General features: G+C 45.5%; 3 protein-coding genes across 4 annotated transcripts; all 3 read right to left on the reverse strand.

Moving 5' to 3' along the window:
- Positions 1–200: 200 nt before the first annotated feature.
- On the reverse strand, positions 201–3,871 carry LOC131699503 (cation channel sperm-associated protein 3-like). Its single transcript, XM_058996567.1, has 5 exons — positions 3,427–3,871; positions 2,884–3,024; positions 2,642–2,761; positions 2,347–2,504; positions 201–652 (listed from the first exon to the last, which is right to left on the reverse strand). The coding sequence occupies exons 1-5, from the start codon at positions 3,538–3,540 to the stop codon at positions 547–549; spliced, it is 639 nt and encodes a 212-aa protein (XP_058852550.1). The 5' UTR covers positions 3,541–3,871; the 3' UTR covers positions 201–546.
- Positions 3,872–5,255: 1,384 nt separating this feature from the next.
- LOC131699504 (cation channel sperm-associated protein 3-like) lies at positions 5,256–7,349 on the reverse strand. Its single transcript, XM_058996568.1, has one exon. The coding sequence runs from the start codon at positions 5,694–5,696 to the stop codon at positions 5,379–5,381; it is 318 nt and encodes a 105-aa protein (XP_058852551.1). The 5' UTR covers positions 5,697–7,349; the 3' UTR covers positions 5,256–5,378.
- Positions 7,350–9,892: 2,543 nt separating this feature from the next.
- LOC117973697 (pterin-4-alpha-carbinolamine dehydratase 2-like) lies at positions 9,893–20,658 on the reverse strand. Of its 2 annotated transcripts, XM_058996569.1 has the most exons (4): positions 20,166–20,636; positions 17,477–17,608; positions 11,336–11,416; positions 9,893–10,319 (listed from the first exon to the last, which is right to left on the reverse strand). In XM_058996569.1, exons 1-4 carry the CDS (start codon positions 20,265–20,267, stop codon positions 10,224–10,226), a joined length of 411 nt encoding a protein of 136 aa, XP_058852552.1. In that variant the 5' UTR covers positions 20,268–20,636; the 3' UTR covers positions 9,893–10,223. The 2 variants fall into 2 exon arrangements, with proteins under 2 accessions (XP_058852552.1, XP_058852553.1); XM_058996570.1 differs by lacking the exon at positions 11,336–11,416 and having other exon boundaries at positions 20,166–20,658.

A 20,658-nucleotide genomic window follows, 5' to 3' on the forward strand; every position in this document is an offset into this window, starting at 1 on the left:
AGAACTGTGGTCTTTAACACAAGTTTTACTCAGATCTAGTTAACTCGATGTAAGCCTGAACCAAGTCTTGACTTGGACATCATAACCACGAAATCAATGCGGTATCTTGTTACAGTGCTGTCCTAGCAGATCTTAACTACCAATAATACTGCAGAGCGGCCCGAAGAAGTCTGCCGCGGTCTGCATGTCAAGACCCCACAGCGCCACCAAGCACCACTTCATTCAGTGCGCTTGACTGAAACAAGCCCGTAGAATCACGCAAAGTTCTTAAGCAAGTTATTGTTCGTGCAGTACTGGTCGATCCCGCCAGTGTCTGTCATCAAGCACGCTGCTTTGAGAACCATACTGAAACACTGGAAGATTAATGGCAATGCAGAGGAAATATATGTTGTGATTTTAACACAGTACATATCCTTGTGTGTGTACGTAAGCAAGAGAATAGGACTATGAAATCGACAGCTGACGCTACTGGGTTTGTTCAGTTTTAATTGTATTCTAGAATACAGCGTTTCATTTCTGGACTCGCGAGTTTAACGTCCGGTCTGTTCACAGGCTGGCGCTTCTGCTTTCCTTCTGTGTCTTTCCTTCAGTCAAATCATCTTCCAAAATGTGACTTAAAGTACAAGCCGTTTCAAAGTAGAGCTGCTGCAGTCTGCAAAGCACAACATGTAGATCAGAAACGCACATACATGTCAAAGCACACACAAATCTGTACATGCCAGAAATGGAAGAGGCGTCAATCACCAAACATGAGCGCATCATTCAATCTAATATGTCGTCTCTCGCAAGTCACCTGGAACAGCTGAGCAAAAGAACAGCCTCAATACCTTAACATTAAACGGAGCTTAGCTTTTATTTGCAAGCGGAATATCCTTTTATTCAAATCGTGCAAGAGACGGGTTTTAAGGTTAATAATGAGTATCACATTTCAAGTTCAGAAAGCTGCAGGATGCAAATACGCTGCAGACAAGTTGAAGCACCAATCCGGCTGGCAAACACGGCTCTGCTTCGATTCTTCACTGCAAAGGAGCTAATCATGCGAAGGAGTCACGTTTCAAGCTCTATTAACATGAAATCTACACACTCATTATGCTCTAATACGTTGCATACAGTAACCTGACGCTTGCATTGACTCAGTCAATCTGTCAAACAAATAAAACAGCCAGGTGTCAGAATGGCAATAAAGCAATATTCAAAATCATAAATGTGACTTGCAATAAAAGCATCAGGTTGTTGTGTGTCTCTCTCGCTTCCTACCTCAAGAGGCTGTGCAAGCTCCCCTGACAGTGCTAACCTGACTGTTACTGTTTCTGCTGCTGTGCCCAGGTAGACCTGTGTCTAGAGTATTGATCCCTGCTGTCAGTGTACACTGGAATCAGAAGCAGACACTGAAACTCACCTGAAAGGAAAGTCATCTGCCTGGCTCATGATTCGGCAGCACTGGAAACCACAAAAGGTAAGACAGCCCTAATGAAGTATTAATAGAATACTACAGTGGCCTGTCTGAATGGAGCATGCTGATTGGCTGAACAAGATTCCACACAGTGCTGTGGTTCTCCGGCCTCCTCACTGAGCTTCTGTTTTCCTTCAGTGCTGCAGATTCTGAGCATTGCTGTGAATTTAGCGTACAGCTCAACAACGCACCTGGCAGTCAGGTCATTGCACAACAATGAACTCACGCCTTGGTGTGCCTTAATGCTAGACTCTGTACCCGATCTGTCAATAGGGTTAAGCCAAGGTCACCCATTCAATGGTACAACCTGCAGGTGCTAAAACTGAGAAGTCTCGGGACAGAATGACCTCACCCAGGGGTCACTAGTTAACAAACTATTGTCATCATATGAACCCACTGTACTGTAAGAAATCTACACACACTGAACCCACTGTACTGTGAGGAAGCTCACACACACTGAACCCACTGTACTGTAAGGAAGCTCACACACACTGAACCCACTGTACTGAAGGCAGGTCACACACACACTGAACCCACTGTACTGTGAGGAAGCTCACACACACTGAACCCACTGTACTGTAAGGAAGCTCACACACACTGAACCCACTGTACTGAAGGCAGGTCACACACACACTGAACCCACTGTACTGTGAGGAAGCTCACACACACTGAACCCACTGTACTGTAAGGAAGCTCACACACATGTAATACTGTAGGATTGCTCTGGCAATACAGGATACTAGTGGGGTTGTTTTTATCAACCATGGAAACAGTGCAGGTGAGCTGCTAATAAAAGACAAATGCAGACTGTGGACATTATGGCAGCCTGGTAACCTTCATTAGAAAGGTGGGGAATAGCCTGCTGTATGAAACTGTATTAGAAACTGTATTACCTTTGCAAAGTGTTGTCCTGGTGGTCTAAAGAGGTCAAGTAGATATCAATGAAGGATAAGCTTGTATAGAGATCATCCGTAACCAAGTAATCACTGTGCCGCAGGGTCTTTCTGAACCTCTCCACAAGTTCACTGAATTTGTTCAAGTCATTGGTTGTCTAAGAGAAGGGAATGGACGGGACAGCCAGGTGAATTTCAGTGAGTGCCTATCGCAGTATGCTTTTCCGTTTGCAATGCAGACAGCTCTGTTAACGCTTGAGATTGTTCTCTCTACAGTCTAGACTGGGGCACTCGCCTGGTTCTGGATCAGCTGCCTGACTTCCTGCTGCTGCTTCTTTATGATTTCCTGCTTCTTCTGTGCGAGAGTGATTTCACGCTCTGTCTGGAGCTCCTTCTCAAAACACTTTGTGGAGTGCTAAGACATTGAACAAATAAACAGAGCAACAAAGAAGCAGCAAGCAGTAATGCTCCACTATTATCAGTAGAAGTAGTAGTAGTTTTATCAAGACTCTCATGGAAGCTGCAGTCAAGGCATACCTGAATTTCCATAATCACCACTCCGATGAACATGTTGAAGAAGATGAAATATCCCAGTAGAATGAAAACAATTGTAAAAATGCGGCTGGATGTAAACCCCAAAACATCAAGCTTACTTTGTAGGTCTGTCCAGCCATCGACCTGCACAACATAAACAACAAGGCAGTGGCATATATATATATATATATATATATATATATATATATATATATATATATATATATATATATATATATATATATATATGTAGAAAGAGAGAGATAGATAGAGAGAGATAGATATAGAGAGCGAGAGCGAGAGAAGCAACAGAAAGCCATTACAGCTTGGGCCTTATGCTACTCAATGAGATTTATGTATATGAAATGTAATTTATGGAAAGGGCAAAGTAGAACACTGCTCCCCTGCTCACAATTACCCACCACAGCACCCTTCAGGACATTGTGTTTTTGGCACAGTTTGTGTTTCTAATTGGGGTTGGCTTTCATCCTCCTGCTAAAGCCGTAAGAGCACATGACCTAACCACCCCGTTACTGAAAAGCTTACCGTTACTAAACTGAAGAGGGTGAACAGCGCCGATCCCAGGTCACCCCAGTTATCAGGATCTCCAGTCTCGGGGTCCCCAAAGAAATAATACCCCATTATAGCAAAGACAAACATGAGCAAGAATAGCAAGACCAGGACATAAACAACACTCTTCAAGGTCTTGAACAAGGCTTCTGTCAGAGCCTAAAAAAATACAAGAAGAATATTTATAAGAAGCATGGTCAGGTAGAGCAACACTGGCACACAGAGGAAGGCTCACTCTTTATGTCTCTTTTTATATTTGTTTTCAGATAAAGAAAATCAGAAGAGCACAGAAAGCAGGCCTCAATGGAAGTGCAGAATGAACACTGGCACTGTTACTCAATGGAAGTGCAGAATGAACACTGGCACTGTTACTCAATGGAAGTGCAGAATGAACACTGGCACTGTTACTCAATGGAAGTGCAGAATGAATACTGGCACTGTTACTCAATGAAGCCTCAATGGAAGTGCAGAATGAACACTGGCACTGTTACTCAATGAAGCCTCAATGGAAGTGCAGAATGAACACTGGCACTGTTACTCAATGGAAGTGCAGAATGAACACTGGCACTGTTACTCAATGGAAGTGCAGAATGAACACTGGCACTGTTACTCAATGGAAGTGCAGAATGAACACTGGCACTGTTACTCAATGAAGCCTCAATGGAAGTGCAGAATGAACACTGGCACTGTTACTCAATGAAGCCTCAATGGAAGTGCAGAATGAACACTGGCACTGTTACTCAATGAAGCCTCAATGGAAGTGCAGAATGAACACTGGCACTGTTACTCAATGAAGCCTCAATGGAAGTGCAGAATGAACACTGGCACTGTTACTCAATGAAGCCTCAATGGAAGTGCAGAATGAACACTGGCACTGTTACTCAATGAAGCCTCAATGGAAGTGCAGAATGAACACTGGCACTGTTACTCAATGAAGCCTCAATGGAAGTGCAGAATGAACACTGGCACTGTTACTCAATGAAGCCTCAATGGAAGTGCAGAATGAACACTGGCATTGTTACTCAATGAAGCCTCAGTGGAAGTGCAGAATGAACACTGGCACTGTTACTCAATGGAAGTGCAGAATGAACACTGGCACTGTTACTCAATGAAGCCTCAATGGAAGTGCAGAATGAACACTGGCACTGTTACTCAATGAAGCCTCAATGGAAGTGCAGAATGAACACTGGCACTGTTACTCAATGGAAGTGCAGAATGAACACTGGCACTGTTACTCAATGGAAGTGCAGAATGAACACTGGCACTGTTACTCAATGGAAGTGCAGAATGAACACTGGCACTGTTACTCAATGAAGCCTCAATGGAAGTGCAGAATGAACACTGGCACTGTTACTCAATGAAGCCTCAATGGAAGTGCAGAATGAACACTGGCACTGTTACTCAATGAAGCCTCAATGGAAGTGCAGAATGAACACTGGCACTGTTACTCAATGGAAGTGCAGAATGAACACTGGCACTGTTACTCAATGAAGCCTCAATGGAAGTGCAGAATGAACACTGGCACTGTTACTCAATGAAGCCTCAATGGAAGTGCAGAATGAACACTGGCACTGTTACTCAATGAAGCCTCAATGGAAGTGCAGAATGAACACTGGCACTGTTACTCAATGAAGCCTCAATGGAAGTGCAAAATGAACATTGACACTGTTACTCAATGAAGCCTCAATGGAAGTGCAGAATGAACACTGGCACTGTTACTCAATGAAGCCTCAATGGAAGTGCAGAATGAACACTGACACTGTTACTCAATGAAGCCTCAATGGAAGTGCAGAATGAACACTGGCACTGTTACTCAATGAAGCCTCAATGGAAGTGCAGAATGAACACTGGCACTGTTACTCAATGGAAGTGCAGAATGAACACTGGCACTGTTACTCAATGGAAGTGCAGAATGAACACTGGCACTGTTACTCAATGGAGCTGTGGATGACCTGCAGGCCCCTGATGAAGGACACAGTCTTCAGCATCCTCAGAGTTCTGACTGCTCGGATCATGCGCAGAGACTTGAGAGAGCGGGTACTGGCCCCCGACGTGTTCATGAACATGGGGATGAAGGAGAGGGCGAGGATGAAGGCGTCAAACACATTGTAGCCACTCTTCCAGTAGCCCCTCCACTCAACATACACCTTCATCAGGAACTCCATGGTGTAGATCGCCTGGAAGAGCTGGTCCACAATCTGCACAAAACAGCCTGACCTGGTTACCTCCACATGCACTCTGTACATATATATAAACAGGTTTCAAAAGGCCGTGCCGTGAATCCACTTTACTGCTCGATACTCACCTCAAAGAACCCAAAGAGTCGGTATTTAAGGTCATAATCCGTCTCCAGCGCCATGAAAAGCGCATTCAGTAAAATGGTTGTCATGATTACCCCGTTGAACAGGGATCTCTGGGTAATTCTGGTAACATAGTTATGGAATTCAAAATCTCTTCTCCTGTAACAAATCGCCGAGTCACACAGTGTGCCTAACACTTACAGTGAATGCAATCAGAAACAAGACACACAGGTAGATACACTGGCTGTGTGAAGTGTGCTGCTCAGTGACAGAACCCTCTCAGCTCCGCCCCTGAGCAGCTCAGAGCTACAGAGCAGATTCCATCGGGGATCTGAGTGAAAGGCAACATTCTCGCTCTGAGCCGCTCGGTTACTTAATACGCCCGCTGTCCCAGCTGTGGTCCAATACCATAGAGTTAATGAACTTAACCCTTCACAGCATGGGGTAGCAACAAAGACCAAATTGCGATCTTTTCATTATCTTCCATCTGACATAATGGGTTACAATAAACACAAAAACAAAGTTTCATGTACAATGAGTGCATTATTTAACTGCTAAAGAATACAAATACAAGTTAGCAGTTACTGGTATGTTCCTTACACTTTCTTTCTTGATGTGGACAGACTCTCATCCGTGTTCCAGTCCGAGAATCTCCTCAGTGCTATCTGGCTGTGTCCCCCGGGAATAAAAAAGGGAGTGGTTGTGCTTTCTTCAGTCTCAGAGTGCAGTTCCATCTCCAGATCTCACAGGCTTTGAATGCGCACCCTTCTGGAAACTCCACTACCACAAGGTATCGGGTGGCGCTGTGAGGTCATAAAGCAGCTTTGTGACATCACAATACAGCGTCCTAAAATCTTCAGTCCTGATCGGTAAAGGTTACAGCAATGAGGTGGCATTCAGATTAGAATTGGGTATTTCAAATGGGTGAACCAGATAAAAATGAGACCTATAGAGCAAAACTACACCAGTGAGTAAGATTTCAGTGTCTCTGGAGTTACCACTTCCTGTAGCTTCGAGCACATACAGATTTCTATTTATGTATTTGTTTATAGTCATTTAGTCTCGTCTTGTTGGTCAATTTCAGACACTGATAATAAGCATGAGATGAATACACCTATACCTATAGAAAATAAACAAAGGTTATTAATCTTTAATTTATAAACTTCTCCTCCTCCGATATGAGAGCGGATTGAGGGGTCGGACGGTTGCCTAGCGATGGGATAGTCCTGCCAGCAATCTATAACTGCGCTACAGAAAGCACTGCCGAGTCCCCCCAAGCAATGCTGTTTACCACAGCACGTACAGAAAGCACTGCCGAGTCACTTCGATCAACGCTGTTTATCACAGCACTGCCTAGTCCCTCCGAGCAACGCTGTTTATCACAGCACTGCCGAGTCCCTCCGAGCAACGCTGTTTATCACAGCACTGCCGAGTCCCTCCGAGCAATGCTGTTTATCACAGCACTACAGAAAGCACTGCCGAGTCACCTCGATCAACGCTGTTTATCACAGCACTGCCTAGTCCCTCCGAGCAACGCTGTTTATCACAGCACTGCCGAGTCCCTCCGAGCAACGCTGTTTATCACAGCACTGCCGAGTCACCTCGATCAACGCTGTTTATCACAGCACTGCCGAGTCACCTCGATCAACGCTGTTTATCACAGCACTGCCGAGTCACCTCGATCAACGCTGTTTATCACAGCACTGCCGAGTCACCTCGATCAACGCTGTTTATCACAGCACTGCCGAGTCACCTCGATCAACGCTGTTTATCACAGCACTGCCGAGTCACCTCGATCAACGCTGTTTATCACAGCACTGCCGAGTCACCTCGATCAACGCTGTTTATCACAGCACTGCCTAGTCCCTCCGAGCAACGCTGTTTATCACAGCACTGCCGAGTCCCTCCGAGCATCGCTGTTTATCACAGCACTGCCGAGTCCCTCCGAGCAATGCTGTTTATCACAGCACTGCCGAGTCACCTCGATCAACGCTGTTTATCACAGCACTGCCTAGTCCCTCCGAGCAACGCTGTTTATCACAGCACTGCCGAGTCCCTCCGAGCAATGCTGTTTATCACAGCACTACAGAAAGCACTGCCGAGTCACCTCGATCAACGCTGTTTATCACAGCACTGCCGAGTCACCTCGATCAACGCTGTTTATCACAGCACTGCCGAGTCACCTCGATCAACGCTGTTTATCACAGCACTGCCAAGTCCCCCCGATCAACGCTGTTTATCACAGCACTGCCGAGTCACCTCGATCAACGCTGTTTATCACAGCACTGCCGAGTCCCCCCGAGCAACGCTGTTTATCACAGCACTGCCGAGTCACCTCGATCAACGCTGTTTATCACAGCACTGCCGAGTCACCTCGATCAACGCTGTTTATCACAGCACTGCCGAGTCACCTCGATCAACGCTGTTTATCACAGCACTGCCGAGTCACCTCGATCAACGCTGTTTATCACAGCACTGCCGAGTCCCTCCGAGCAACGCTGTTTATCACAGCACTGCCGAGTCACCTCGATCAACGCTGTTTATCACAGCACTGCCGAGTCACCTCGATCAACGCTGTTTATCACAGCACTGCCGAGTCACCTCGAGCAACGCTGTTTATCACAGCACTGCCGAGTCACCTCGATCAACGCTGTTTATCACAGCACTGCCGAGTCACCTCGAGCAACGCTGTTTATCACAGCACTGCCGAGTCACCTCGATCAACGCTGTTTATCACAGCACTGCCGAGTCACCTCGATCAACGCTGTTTATCACAGCACTGCCGAGTCACCTCGATCAACGCTGTTTATCACAGCACTGCCGAGTCACCTCGAGCAACGCTGTTTATCACAGCACTGCCGAGTCACCTCGATCAACGCTGTTTATCACAGCACTGCCGAGTCACCTCGATCAACGCTGTTTATCACAGCACTGCCGAGTCCCCCCGATCAACGCTGTTTATCACAGCACTGCCGAGTCACCTCGATCAACGCTGTTTATCACAGCACTGCCGAGTCCCCCCGAGCAACGCTGTTTATCACAGCACTGCCGAGTCACCTCGATCAACGCTGTTTATCACAGCACTGCCGAGTCACCTCGATCAACGCTGTTTATCACAGCACTGCCGAGTCACCTCGATCAACGCTGTTTATCACAGCACTGCCGAGTCACCTCGATCAACGCTGTTTATCACAGCACTGCCGAGTCACCTCGATCAACGCTGTTTATCACAGCACTGCCGAGTCCCCCCGAGCAACGCTGTTTATCACACTCTACAGCACGTGGATGCACGGCACAGCATAATAAAGAAGTATTTGCAGCAAATAAATACACAGAAGGAATATTAAACAGTAAAACTACTTGGAAACACTGGGGTCTTTCATAGTTTTTTTTCTGTTGCTGTATATACTTTACAGGGCCAGTAAGCTGTGAGGTAATGTGGTGCTCAGTGTATTTAATCTAGTTTACAATCCATTTGAATCAAAAGCAGATTCACTGATAATACAGCCTCGCCGCCTGCATGTATTACAGGGCATGGGAGAAGATTTCAACCAACCATCATTTCACCAATCATGTAGTTCCTATTCCTAAGCTCTTAAGTCTTTTTAAACAATGTTAGTGTAACTGTCTCTCCTCCTCTGACACCGCTATCGCAACCGCTCCTGCTCCTTCAAGTAAAGTTCAAATAAAAGAAACTCAAGTTTAGGTAAACAACCACTTCAACAACAACAACAAAAATGTCTCCTTCAGTGTTTCTCAAGGGTCTTCATGCCCCAAATGAGTCTGTGCTTCTCAAGGTGCATCAAAACCTCTTCATGAATCTTCAGAGCAGAGTATCCACAATCTGCTGAGCCTTCCATTGTCATCTGTTACCTTGACAACCCAACGCACATGATGACATCAATGTGAAATCTGAATCACTGCACGGACAGATTCATGGGGGTATTGAACAAGCCACAGAACACACTGTGTGTGTGTGGGTGTGTGTATATATATATATATATATATATATATATATATATATATATATATATATATATATATATATATAAAGAACGCATCCACAGAGGCACCGTACAGAAAAGACTTATTGTATCAACACTAGCAATAACAGTGTGTAATAATACAACGGGGAACCCAAATTGTGTCCAAAAAACTTTTTTTATTTTGTATATTTAGCATTACAAATGATAGTTTCCAGCCCTGAATAGCAGTAAGCGAGAAGCATCACCTCCCCACAGCGCCCCTCTGAAAGCCCCAGGATCGTCTCATTCAGTGTGCAGTGTTCAGCACAGCATGTGCACAGGCGTGCCTCTGGATCAAAGGAGGGGCTGCTGCTTTACTGCTTCTTGAAGAGGAGCCGTCCTGAAACTTTCTAGTCGCTATAAACGTGTATCCATTGTCCTGAGGGAGTAGGTCCAGTAATACCAGACTCCAAGTGGCAGCATTGCACAGCCATCCACACACTGCAGGTTACATGGTCAGAGCCACTTTGTCAATGAACTGAGCCAGTTTCACATCTCTTTTTGACAGTCCACCACAGTCATGTGTTATCAGTGTTATCTGAACCTGAAAAGGGAAAGAAAGCACATGGAGCCTGAATTATTAAAAATCAGGGTCGATTCGAAAAGCAAACAGGCCACAGATCTGAAGAACGCTTGAAAAATCCTTAAATGCTTTAAGGATCTAGAATAGCAGCTGTTTTAAATTATCTAGAATAGCAGCAGTTTTAAATGATCTAGAATAGCAGCAGTTTTAAATGATCTAGAATAGCAGCAGTTTTAAAGGATCTAGAATAGCAGCAGTTTTAAAGGATCTAGAATAGCAGCAGTTTTAAAGGTCTAGAATAGCAGCAGTTTTAAATGACCTAGAATAGCAGCAGTTTTAAATGATCTAGAATAGCAGCAGTTTTAAATGATCTAGAATAGCAGCAGTTTTAAAGGTCTAGAATAGCAGCAGTTTCTGCCAGAGCTTAGATCAACTGTACGTTCAAAAAACCACAAAAAACCACACTGATTTGCAGCTTGGGGGTTTCATTCTGGCCTTTCCTGAAGCACAGGGTAAAAGGAAATTGAGAATAAAAGAACCCAAAAAGGATGTCCACTTCTGCAGCTACTTTTTCTTTTTATTAATTAAAATAAAAAATAAATCTCCAAATTGAAAAGAGTGAAGTCAGTAAAGCCCCGCAGCGAGCCAACCATCTTCAAACTCCACAAGAAAACCATCAAGAGAAAGCCTTCTGAGGTATTGCTGTTTAAATGAAACACATACTGTTAGTGAGAGAGAGAGAGAGAAAGAGAGAGAGAGAGAGTGTTGTGTTTCCATCTGGAACAAGCACAGTGCAAGCTAGCAGAGGAGTGCTTCTCCATCCTTTCAATATTAATATGGGGGGCTGCCAGGCCAGCACAAAGCTCACTGTATTCAACACTCACCTACGCAGTCTATTCCCACCCCTGTCTACAAGCACAGACATACATGTATACAGACAGAGTCACGTGGGGGTGCAATCTACACCAGAGACCTGGAATCACTGGAGATTCACTATCCGGAGGGGCTGTGCATGGTTTTCATGAGAATGTCATTACCTTGTTGTACACATTAAACCACTCGGGATGGTGGTTCAGTTTCTCAGCCTGTAAAGCCACCCGGGTCATGAATCCAAAAGCCTAAATGATAAGAAAGAAACGATCATTACTCTTCTAGGCTGCTTCGCTTGTGCTGATCGCCACAGGAGCATCACTGCATCAGTGGAAAGCGTACCCCCCATGATTCACTGCACACATCAAACCACAGTAATAATAAAGATGTGGTCTGTGACAGCGGCTCCTTCCGGCTCTCCCTGGTTTCTTGGTTGTTGTGTCACATGAACCTGCCTTTTACATTGGAGCAGTGCCCCGTATGCTGCGGAGATGGAAGAACGCAGTGTGCACTCTTCCTCACCAGGGCACGGGCAGGCACTCTTCCTCACCAGGGCACGGGGAGGCGCTCTTCCTCACGGGGAGGCGCTCTTCCTCACCGGGGCACGGGGAGGCGCTCTTCCTCACGGGGAGGCATTCTTCCTCACGGGGGCACGGGGAGGCGCTCTTCCTCACGGGGAGGCATTCTTCCTCACGGGGGCACGGGGAGGCGCTCTTCCTCACCGGGGCACGGGGAGGCGCTCTTCCTCACGGGGAGGCATTCTTCCTCACGGGGGCACGGGGAGGCGCTCTTCCTCACGGGGAGGCATTCTTCCTCACCAGGGCACGGGGAGGCGCTCTTCCTCACGGGGAGGCGCTCTTCCTCACCGGGGCACGGGGAGGCGCTCTTCCTCACGGGGAGGCATTCTTCCTCACGGGGGCACGGGGAGGCGCTCTTCCTCACGGGGAGGCGCTCTTCCTCACGGGGGCACGGGGAGGCGCTCTTCCTCACCAGGGCACGGGGAGGCGCTCTTCCTCACTAAGGCACGGGGAGGCGCTCTTCCTCACTAAGGCATGGGGAGGCGCTCTTCCTCACGGGGGCACGGGGAGGCGCTCTTCCTCACGGGGAGGCGCTCTTCCTCACCGGGGCACGGGGAGGCGCTCTTCCTCACGGGGAGGCGCTCTTCCTCACCGGGGCACGGGGAGGCGCTCTTCCTCACGGGGAGGCAGGCGCTTCGCTCACAGGCCAAGCAGGGAATCTACAAACTTCAAGAATATGCGCTTACCAATCAGTCCCATCCATAGCTGAATTACAGCAATCTGAATTGTGCACAAAGATGAGTGAAATCCCTGAAACAAATCTCCCACTGAGGGACGCTAAGTGCCAGCCATTTCAAAGCAATTCCCCACTGCAATCTCAATTAAGGCACTAAATACTTCCTCTGCTAATTAAACCAATGAAACACGATGTTTCTGTACCAATACATGCCCGTGCTCAATCGTTATTAAACTCAATGACTGCAAGAGGAAGTGATGTTTATCCCTTAATATGTCATAATGAGGTCTGTCTTTTTGAATTTTATGTAATGCTTGATTCTCGGTTCGTATGTAACACGATCAGTGACTTAATCCAATTGGTTACCAAAAGCAGCCTTCTCCTGATCTCCTGACCAAGTAATTGCTGTATTCCTGCAATGAGACCCACACACCAATTTTAGAGTGGGTCTGCTTTTCTTCAACCTTGATTAAAAATAATGACAATTATAGTGAATCACACACACACACACTGAGAGACAAACACACTGAGACACACACACTGAGAGACACACACAAACACACCATGCAGAAACTCAGTAGTCAGAATGCAGCACCAGACAGACCCCATCCACACGCCTGGGTAATTGATGAGGAATTTTAATTTGATGGAGTTATTCTAATTAGAAGCCTCTTTACTGGAGCTGTGTGTGGTGAGACGTGTCAGGTCTCTGCGCTGCACCGAACGCTGGCGCTTCACTTTCTGGGGGGGGGTTGCACATTCAATTGTCAGCCTTTACAAGCTGATCACTTAACCCTGTCTAGCATCAAAGCAAACAGTGAAAACACTTCTTTACATGACTGACTGCAATCCATGTCATCTAGGACTTGTAAATATATATCGCATGTTTTTATTGTAATGCCTAACCGAACATTCAGAGACTTCAGGGCAAGTAACTCACGTGAAATAAAATAAATAAAATGGTATTATATTACAGATCTCTCTCTCTCTCTCTCTCTCTCTCTCTCTCTCTCTCTCTCTCTCTCTCTCTCTCTCTCTCTCTCTCTCTCTCTCTCTCTCTCTCTCTCTCTCTCTCTCTCTCTCTCTCTCTCTCTCTCTCTCTCTCTCTCTCTCTCTCTCTCTCTCTCTCTCTCTCTCTCTCTCTCTCTCTCTCTATATATATGTGTGTGTGTGTGTGTGTGCAAGTCCCAGCTATGAAAACACAGACTGTCCCTGTTACAGTAATTGTTGCTCCTCTGTTGCTGGGACACACTGCTATACAAGTAACTGAGATCCTGTCAGGCCTCTGTAACATTACACAGACCCGCCAGTAATCACAAACACCTGATCAGCCAAAACAAGTGTTTCCCTTCTGACTGCTGAAGGGGGATTTCTGCTTATTAACATACGACTGTCATAAAACACTGAACCAGACACAACTCCACATCAGAGTGGCATTCCCACATTGTGGTGAAAACAACTTCTCAAACACATGTGCCTTGTGTTTAGGCTTGGTTTTCCACTATGCAGGATGGAATCTATGCCAAGGCTAACTGCATGTAGATACACCAACTGCACAACCCCCTCCAACACACACACACACTTCTGAACACAGAGCCCAACTCAACTGCACAGCCCCCTCAAACACACTTCTGTAAGGACAGAAAACAGTTTCCCAGGCCCTGTTTAGCACTAATCATAGATTCCCTAATACTGACTTACGAAAGGGTGGCCCAAGAGGTGTGCACGAGGTAGATACCGTCCTATTCCACACAGATCTACAGGGCCCCGCTGTCTGCTTGCTGGCTCTCTAACATGTATGATTTGCACCCAGATATAAACTCTCGCGAGTTCTCAGTAGATGATAATGCACTTCAGCCTGGAGTCCCTCTTGTGAAAGTGAGTGGGCGGCTGGTCGCTGTTCATCTGGCCTCTCTAAAGCAGTCCCATTCAGCCTGAGCTCACTGGAGGGAACTTACTTGACTGTTTCTTCTCTCTGTCTTTAACTGTAAGCTGCACAAATCCTAGGAGAAGAACAAGCCCTTCCATCCAGAGGTCTGTTTGATGGGGTCCCTCAGGACAAGGCAGGGAAAAGTTAGAAAGAGTGCGTTTGGGGGGATTTGGAGAAAGTGCTCATCTCTCCTTCACAGGATAAATGAGCATCCTTTTCCCTGACATTCAGCACTGCTGTCATGGGGACAGTGTGATGCTGCTATTCACTCATCACTACCTGCACACTGACAGGGGCCCTTCATGTAACCCATCGCTTTCAGACAGATGCTGACAACTTACAAGTCAGCCCAGAATGAGAACTTTGAAGAAAGCAAGCAAAGCCACGTCTGATGCCTCAGCCATTTAGCAATGTGAAGCAGTTGCTGTAACTTTTATTACTTAGTCATTTAGCAAACTCTTTCCTCCAAAGCGACTTACAGAGACTTGGGGGTGAACTATGCATCACAACTGCTGCTGTTGCAGAGTCACGTCCAATAGGACCTGGGCTTTCGGACTCACCCGAAGGACGGAGCACAAGGTGTAAAGGACCCTGTGTGGCTGCCATCCGCTCTCCACACGACATGCAGGCAGTTCTGCGAGCGCTGGAGCCACAGCTCTGAATTTAATAAAGAATCATGGATAGCAGAGGTGTGGGGATATTACAGCACACAAGGAAAGCACCGTGTGGAAAAGAACGCTGTGGAATCGCTTTGTCATTTCTGATAGAAACAGTCATTACAATTACAGTACAACTCATCATCCCCTTCAAGTGAACTCAGCAAGTCATGGAAAAATACACTGAAAAAAAGAAACCACCTGAACTGGTTAAAAGTGAACGTCTGCATTGTACATTAGAAACAGAACATGCAGAAATGTCCTGCCATGAAACAGTTGATGCAAATCAGCAATATCTGCTCCACTGAAAGGATTTCAATATTCAAAACCGATTAGAAATGTTGTACAGCAAAGAATTTCAATTTACTCCATAAAAACGGTTTCAATTAGGCAGCATACTTCACTTGGCCGGGAGTAGTTCCTGCTGGTTTTGTCTGAGCTCTGTAATCAGGTATGCGATCCACATACAGTGCTGCATTTCATGTGTCATAGTCGAACCACGTAAAAAAAAAATCAAAACTACACTTCCTGCTTCTAACCCTCGAGACAGCTTTAAACGCTGTCCTGGCCGTTTGAAACGCCAGAGCTACAATACAAGCGCCACCAAGAGGACTTGAAGGGAATTGCATGTCTTGTTTTCCTGAAGGGGATTTGTGACTCTTAGTACGAATTCCTGCAGGAGCCCATCGCTTCAGAGAGAACTAGCAAATAGAAATCATCCAGCCCCTGCAGTAAAGGCACCGCAAAACAACATGTTTCCAAACTAAAACCAAAAAAAAAAAGCGAAAATACAAGAGTTTAAAATTGGAAAAATGTGAGCTTGCCAAATGGAATGTCCAGCTGCCATCAGCGATTGCTCGCTTGTTAGTGGTTTCTGAAGCAGATGTAACAGGTTAGCTAATTTGATTGTTTGTGAAAGAAATCAATCTGATTGAAACCCAAATTGCAGCCGAACTAGCCTCTGCGCTTTCTCATGCTAATCTGCTTTGACAGGAGGGAGTAAAAGGAGAGTTTCACTGTGAGAGGAGCCCATGTGAGAGGTCAGAGTGGAGTGCACAACATGAAACATGAGGAAGTGTAAAAAGCAGAGCGCATCACGGGCTAAAACAACTAACCACTGGATTAGTGGATGTCCGAGAAGTGGCCTCGAGATTTTGACCTAAAAGAAGCAGATTTATTTAGATGAAGCAGCCGTTTGCGTCTATAAATGTTGAAGAAAAATCCAAATTCAAGATGGTATCTTCTGACAAATCATAGCATAGTTTAGGATTCTCATCCCCCCAGTGTGCGCAATTTAAACAAGGAAGGGTGTGCAGCTGTAAAAATGTACTTAAACAGGCACTTTAAATATCGACTTGAACATGCACTTTAAATATCGTTCTGCAACATGTGAAGTACAAAACAGCCAGATAAAAACACACTGGAGTTATTATATGTATAAAAAATACACATTTCAAAATAAAACATGTTTTCATATTCTTTTATACAACAGCATGCTTCAGTCTGCTTAGACAGCATGGATTCATGAAGTTTTGCAGGGCTGTTTGTTTGCATCGATAAGAGTAATTGGTTTATAATACAATTCTAATAATAATTGTAGATTTTCACTTTGCTTATCAATTTTATGAAAGGATGTCTGTATGTTCTTACCATTAAAAACATATTTTTCAGACCCAGTAGTTTTCAGAATCACTATTTGAATGTATTTCTAGGGATGTGAACAGGAAGCAATCTATTTTACAGCACATGATAACGGGATACTCTTTGAATATGCATGCTTGCTTTTCTGAGGGAAAGAGCTGTAATCACAATATCAGAGCATTGCACAGACAGTAATATATATTGGAAGACGCAGTCTCTCTTCCACTCAAACCTCCTTCACTCCAATGAAGCGATGCCCTGGTTAGTCCCAGGTCACACCCTGCTGAATTAGGCTACACCTGTACCCAATCAGCCTGCCGAGCCGGTGAAGACCCCCACGCGAGAGCGTGAGTGCCACGAATGCAGCTGCTTCCCACGTGAACGCAGCCAGACCGCTCCTTCCTGACCTCTCGGAAACCAATCAAAAGTAACAGCAGCTGGGTGTCTGCTGTGAGTCTACAACGCAAGGGACTTACTGAAGAAACCAAGGAGCTGGATAAAGCAATCCCGGGCGTGTTATACATCAGATAGAAACCTGACAAACGGCGGAGGAAGGCGGGGTCCTAGTGTGTGTATACAGAGCTGAAGTCACAGGTGCTCCTTGGAAATTCCACACACAGCTGGTCGGGGCTTCTGCTGTGTGTGTGTGTGTGTGTGTGTGTGTGTGTGTGTGTGTGTGTGCGTGCGTGTGTGGATGTCAGGGGACTCTATAGGGCAAACCTTCTAGAAGTGGCTGAATGATCTGTGCAGCACAGTTTGAAATCTGGGTCTGTGTGGGTTTATTTGTCAGGCGGTCGTCTGATTCTGATTCTTGTGCATCACAGTACCTGGTTGAAGCTCTTAAAGCTCAGCTCCTTGTAAAGGGCATCTCTGTCTTCTACCTCCGCCCAGCCCGTGGCTTTGAGTTCCAGAAGAAACTGCTCTCTTTCAGCAGGAGAAAGCCAATGGGAATCTGAAGCCTAGAGAAACAACAGAATAAAGGGAAGAGCTGAGCTGAGTGAGAGACAGACCCCTTTTGCACGCTATGATATAGCTAACACATGCTCGCCTATCAATGTCCATTCCACTCATCACAATTAATTTGTATGGGCTCCACATTTTCAAATCCCAGCTCCTTCTGAGCAATGAACACAATGCAGTGGTTTTTACTAAATAACTTGCAAAGACTGCAGTTACCACTGCGCCCCCTGCTGCTGCTGTAGGGAGCTGCAGGCTGTCATTAATTGGACAGAACCCTGTGTAGCCAGCCTGGATATTTAGCTCTCACCAGCCCCAGGAAGAAAAAAAAAAACAAAAAAAAAACCTATGGACCAGTTTGTGTAAGATGTATAGGACCTTTCAGCTAGATGAGACATCACTGGTTCATTGACAGACCATATCATCGTTTCCTTGTGTCTCCGTGTTACTTGTTTACCTGTGAGCTGGTGTCAGTGCGAGACATCCTGATTTCTGATTGCAGTGCAGGAGTTTAAAAATGCAGCTGATGATGCACAGGTTTAATTAAAAAAAAATAGAATTGCAACAGAAAATATACAATACGTTTAAAAAATAAATAAGTCAAGCTTGTGCTTTGCAAGTTGAAAGCTTTCCCTTGCCTGCACATAACAAGTCTCTCCACAAGGTGGCCCAAGCAGCCCAAACCAAGCTGTTTCCATGAACAGCCGTGCATTTAATGATATTTAACAATATCGGATCCATCCAATTAGTAGAAATGTAATGACCGGTAACAAAGCCATCCACCCAGAAACAAGGACAGTATTTCAAACCTGCCCTGCCTACCAAATCAGAACTACAAGTTATTCAAAAAATATAGCACTGAAAGCAAAGGATTGGAGAATTGATCTGAATGTGTAGCTGGAGTGGAGCCTGCAGGCCATGGAGAATCCTGTGTGTATATCACCTTGTCTTTAAATGTTGGTTTAAAACGTGTTTGGTGTTTGCACATTTATTCAGATGAGCCGCCCAGCTCCCAGACTGTAAAGTTCCACCCTACAGAGCTGTGAGGAATGGTATTCAAACTTCCACTCTCAGTGTCAGTGTGGGGCTGTGTGTGCAGCATGTGATCATACAGCACACTGTATTATCAGCGTGGAGCTGTGTGTGCAGCATGTGATCACACGGCACACTGTATTATCAGCGTGGGGCTGTGTGTGCAGCATGTGATCGCACAGCACACTGTATCAGCGTGGAGCTGTGTGTGCAGCATGTGATCATACAGCACACTGTATTATCAGCGTGGAGCTGTGTGTGCAGCATGTGATCGCACAGCACACTGTATTATCAGCGTGGAGCTGTGTGTGCAGCATGTGATCACACTGCACACTGTATTAACAGCGTGGAGCTGTGTGTGCAGCATGTGATCGCACGGCACACTGTATTATCAATACACACTCAAACAGCATCCCACATCTGCAGCCCCATGGTAATGAAAGAGACTAAAATGAAACAGTAGAGTGAGAAAAACGTAATAGCTGGAGCAAAGATGGACATGCTTTCAACAGGAAGATACGCTGTACGAGTGGTGCACAAACATTTTTTTGTAGACTTTTTAAAGGATTTAAGCCGTGACAGTGTGCTGGGAATGGGTGCTTTTTACAGTATTTAAGCCGTGACAGTGTGCTGGGAATGGGTGCTTTTTACAGTATTTAAGCCGTGACAGTGTGCTGGGAATGGTGCATTTGTGATGTTTAGCTGTTTGTTTTAGACTTCTGGAGCTTCAACAGGATAACTGTATTTAAACCAGCTGCGTGTGCGTGGGGGTGTGTTCTTCACCCTCAGACCTGTCTGCAGGATCTGCCTTTTTCAATTTACAAGCACGTAGGAATCTGGATCAGCCCGTCTCAAAATAACCCATCCTACACAGATTGCTATTCTCTATGTTAGGGAAAGTCTGGACACATTCTGTTTCAGTGATCTATTTTAATAAACACTGGGACACTGCGGTGCATAAGAAAAACAAAAAGGTTTCCATGGATACCGAGTGCAGTATGTATTGTGTTTATGCTAGTGTATCAGAATCCACCACGTGTTTCCGCGGTGCCGTGTTATTAGGACGTTGTTACATTCACGCAGACCTCTCAAAGTTTCCAGTGACCCTGGAATCTCACAGCAGAAAGGATTATATGAGCATGCAGTTTATTCCAGGCCGGAAAAAAAGAGAGTGAAGAAAGGTCACAACGAAACGACTGTGAGCGAGGAGGTGGTGTTACCATAGACAACAACAATATAATCAAAAGCAGACGCCGGCTGGCAGCCTTGGTGACGTCGTTACAGTATTGTGACTTACCTGCGCTTTACCTGTGGCGCCAGCGAGTGCATTTTTCAATCAAACATCAGACATGTGCACGTGTTTTAAATAGGAGTTTACCAATGCAGACAACTTACCCAGCTATTAGGTGTTGTAGCAGTTCAGGTGTACTTTGTAACTTATTTGTAGGTTCATTGTATGATCAATGCTACTGTAATGGATGGGTATTCTGATTAGAAATATCACAGTAAAACAACAGACACCCTTACCATTTTAGACGACTGCGTGGCCGAGGCTGTGTTGAAATGTTTTAGGAATGCAGAGTTCACGCCCGGAGCGATGCTTCTGCTTGTAAACATTAACCAATACATTTCTAGTGTGTTCTCTGCAAAGCACTAGCTTACTATCAAATAGGACCCAGGCGGCTGCCTTCCAGACTGCCTGTTGAAACGGTTTCAATCTATTCCTTTAAGTGCCATGCTGTATTAAAAATATTTCGTCATGCGATAGAAAGACGCGACCAGACAGACAGTAAACTTCGCCAGTATTTCCCAGTTGTTAATTGAGGTTAACCATTAACAATACAAGAATCTTAGCGACTAAAAATGCCTGTAAAGCAGCTCGATCCTAATTAGCTACACTTCTATCCTTGATCCTGTTTGAAGTTGTTATCACTTGATTGTAAAAGTTAGTGCGTTTCTGTTGCACTCATTTAAATGAATCAAATCCTGCTTGATTTGCTACGCTGACGTCGTTGAATTG

The sequence above is a fragment of the Acipenser ruthenus genome, chromosome 22, assembly GCF_902713425.1.
Source record: "Acipenser ruthenus chromosome 22, fAciRut3.2 maternal haplotype, whole genome shotgun sequence".
In the NCBI taxonomy this organism is placed as follows: domain Eukaryota; kingdom Metazoa; phylum Chordata; class Actinopteri; order Acipenseriformes; family Acipenseridae; genus Acipenser; species Acipenser ruthenus.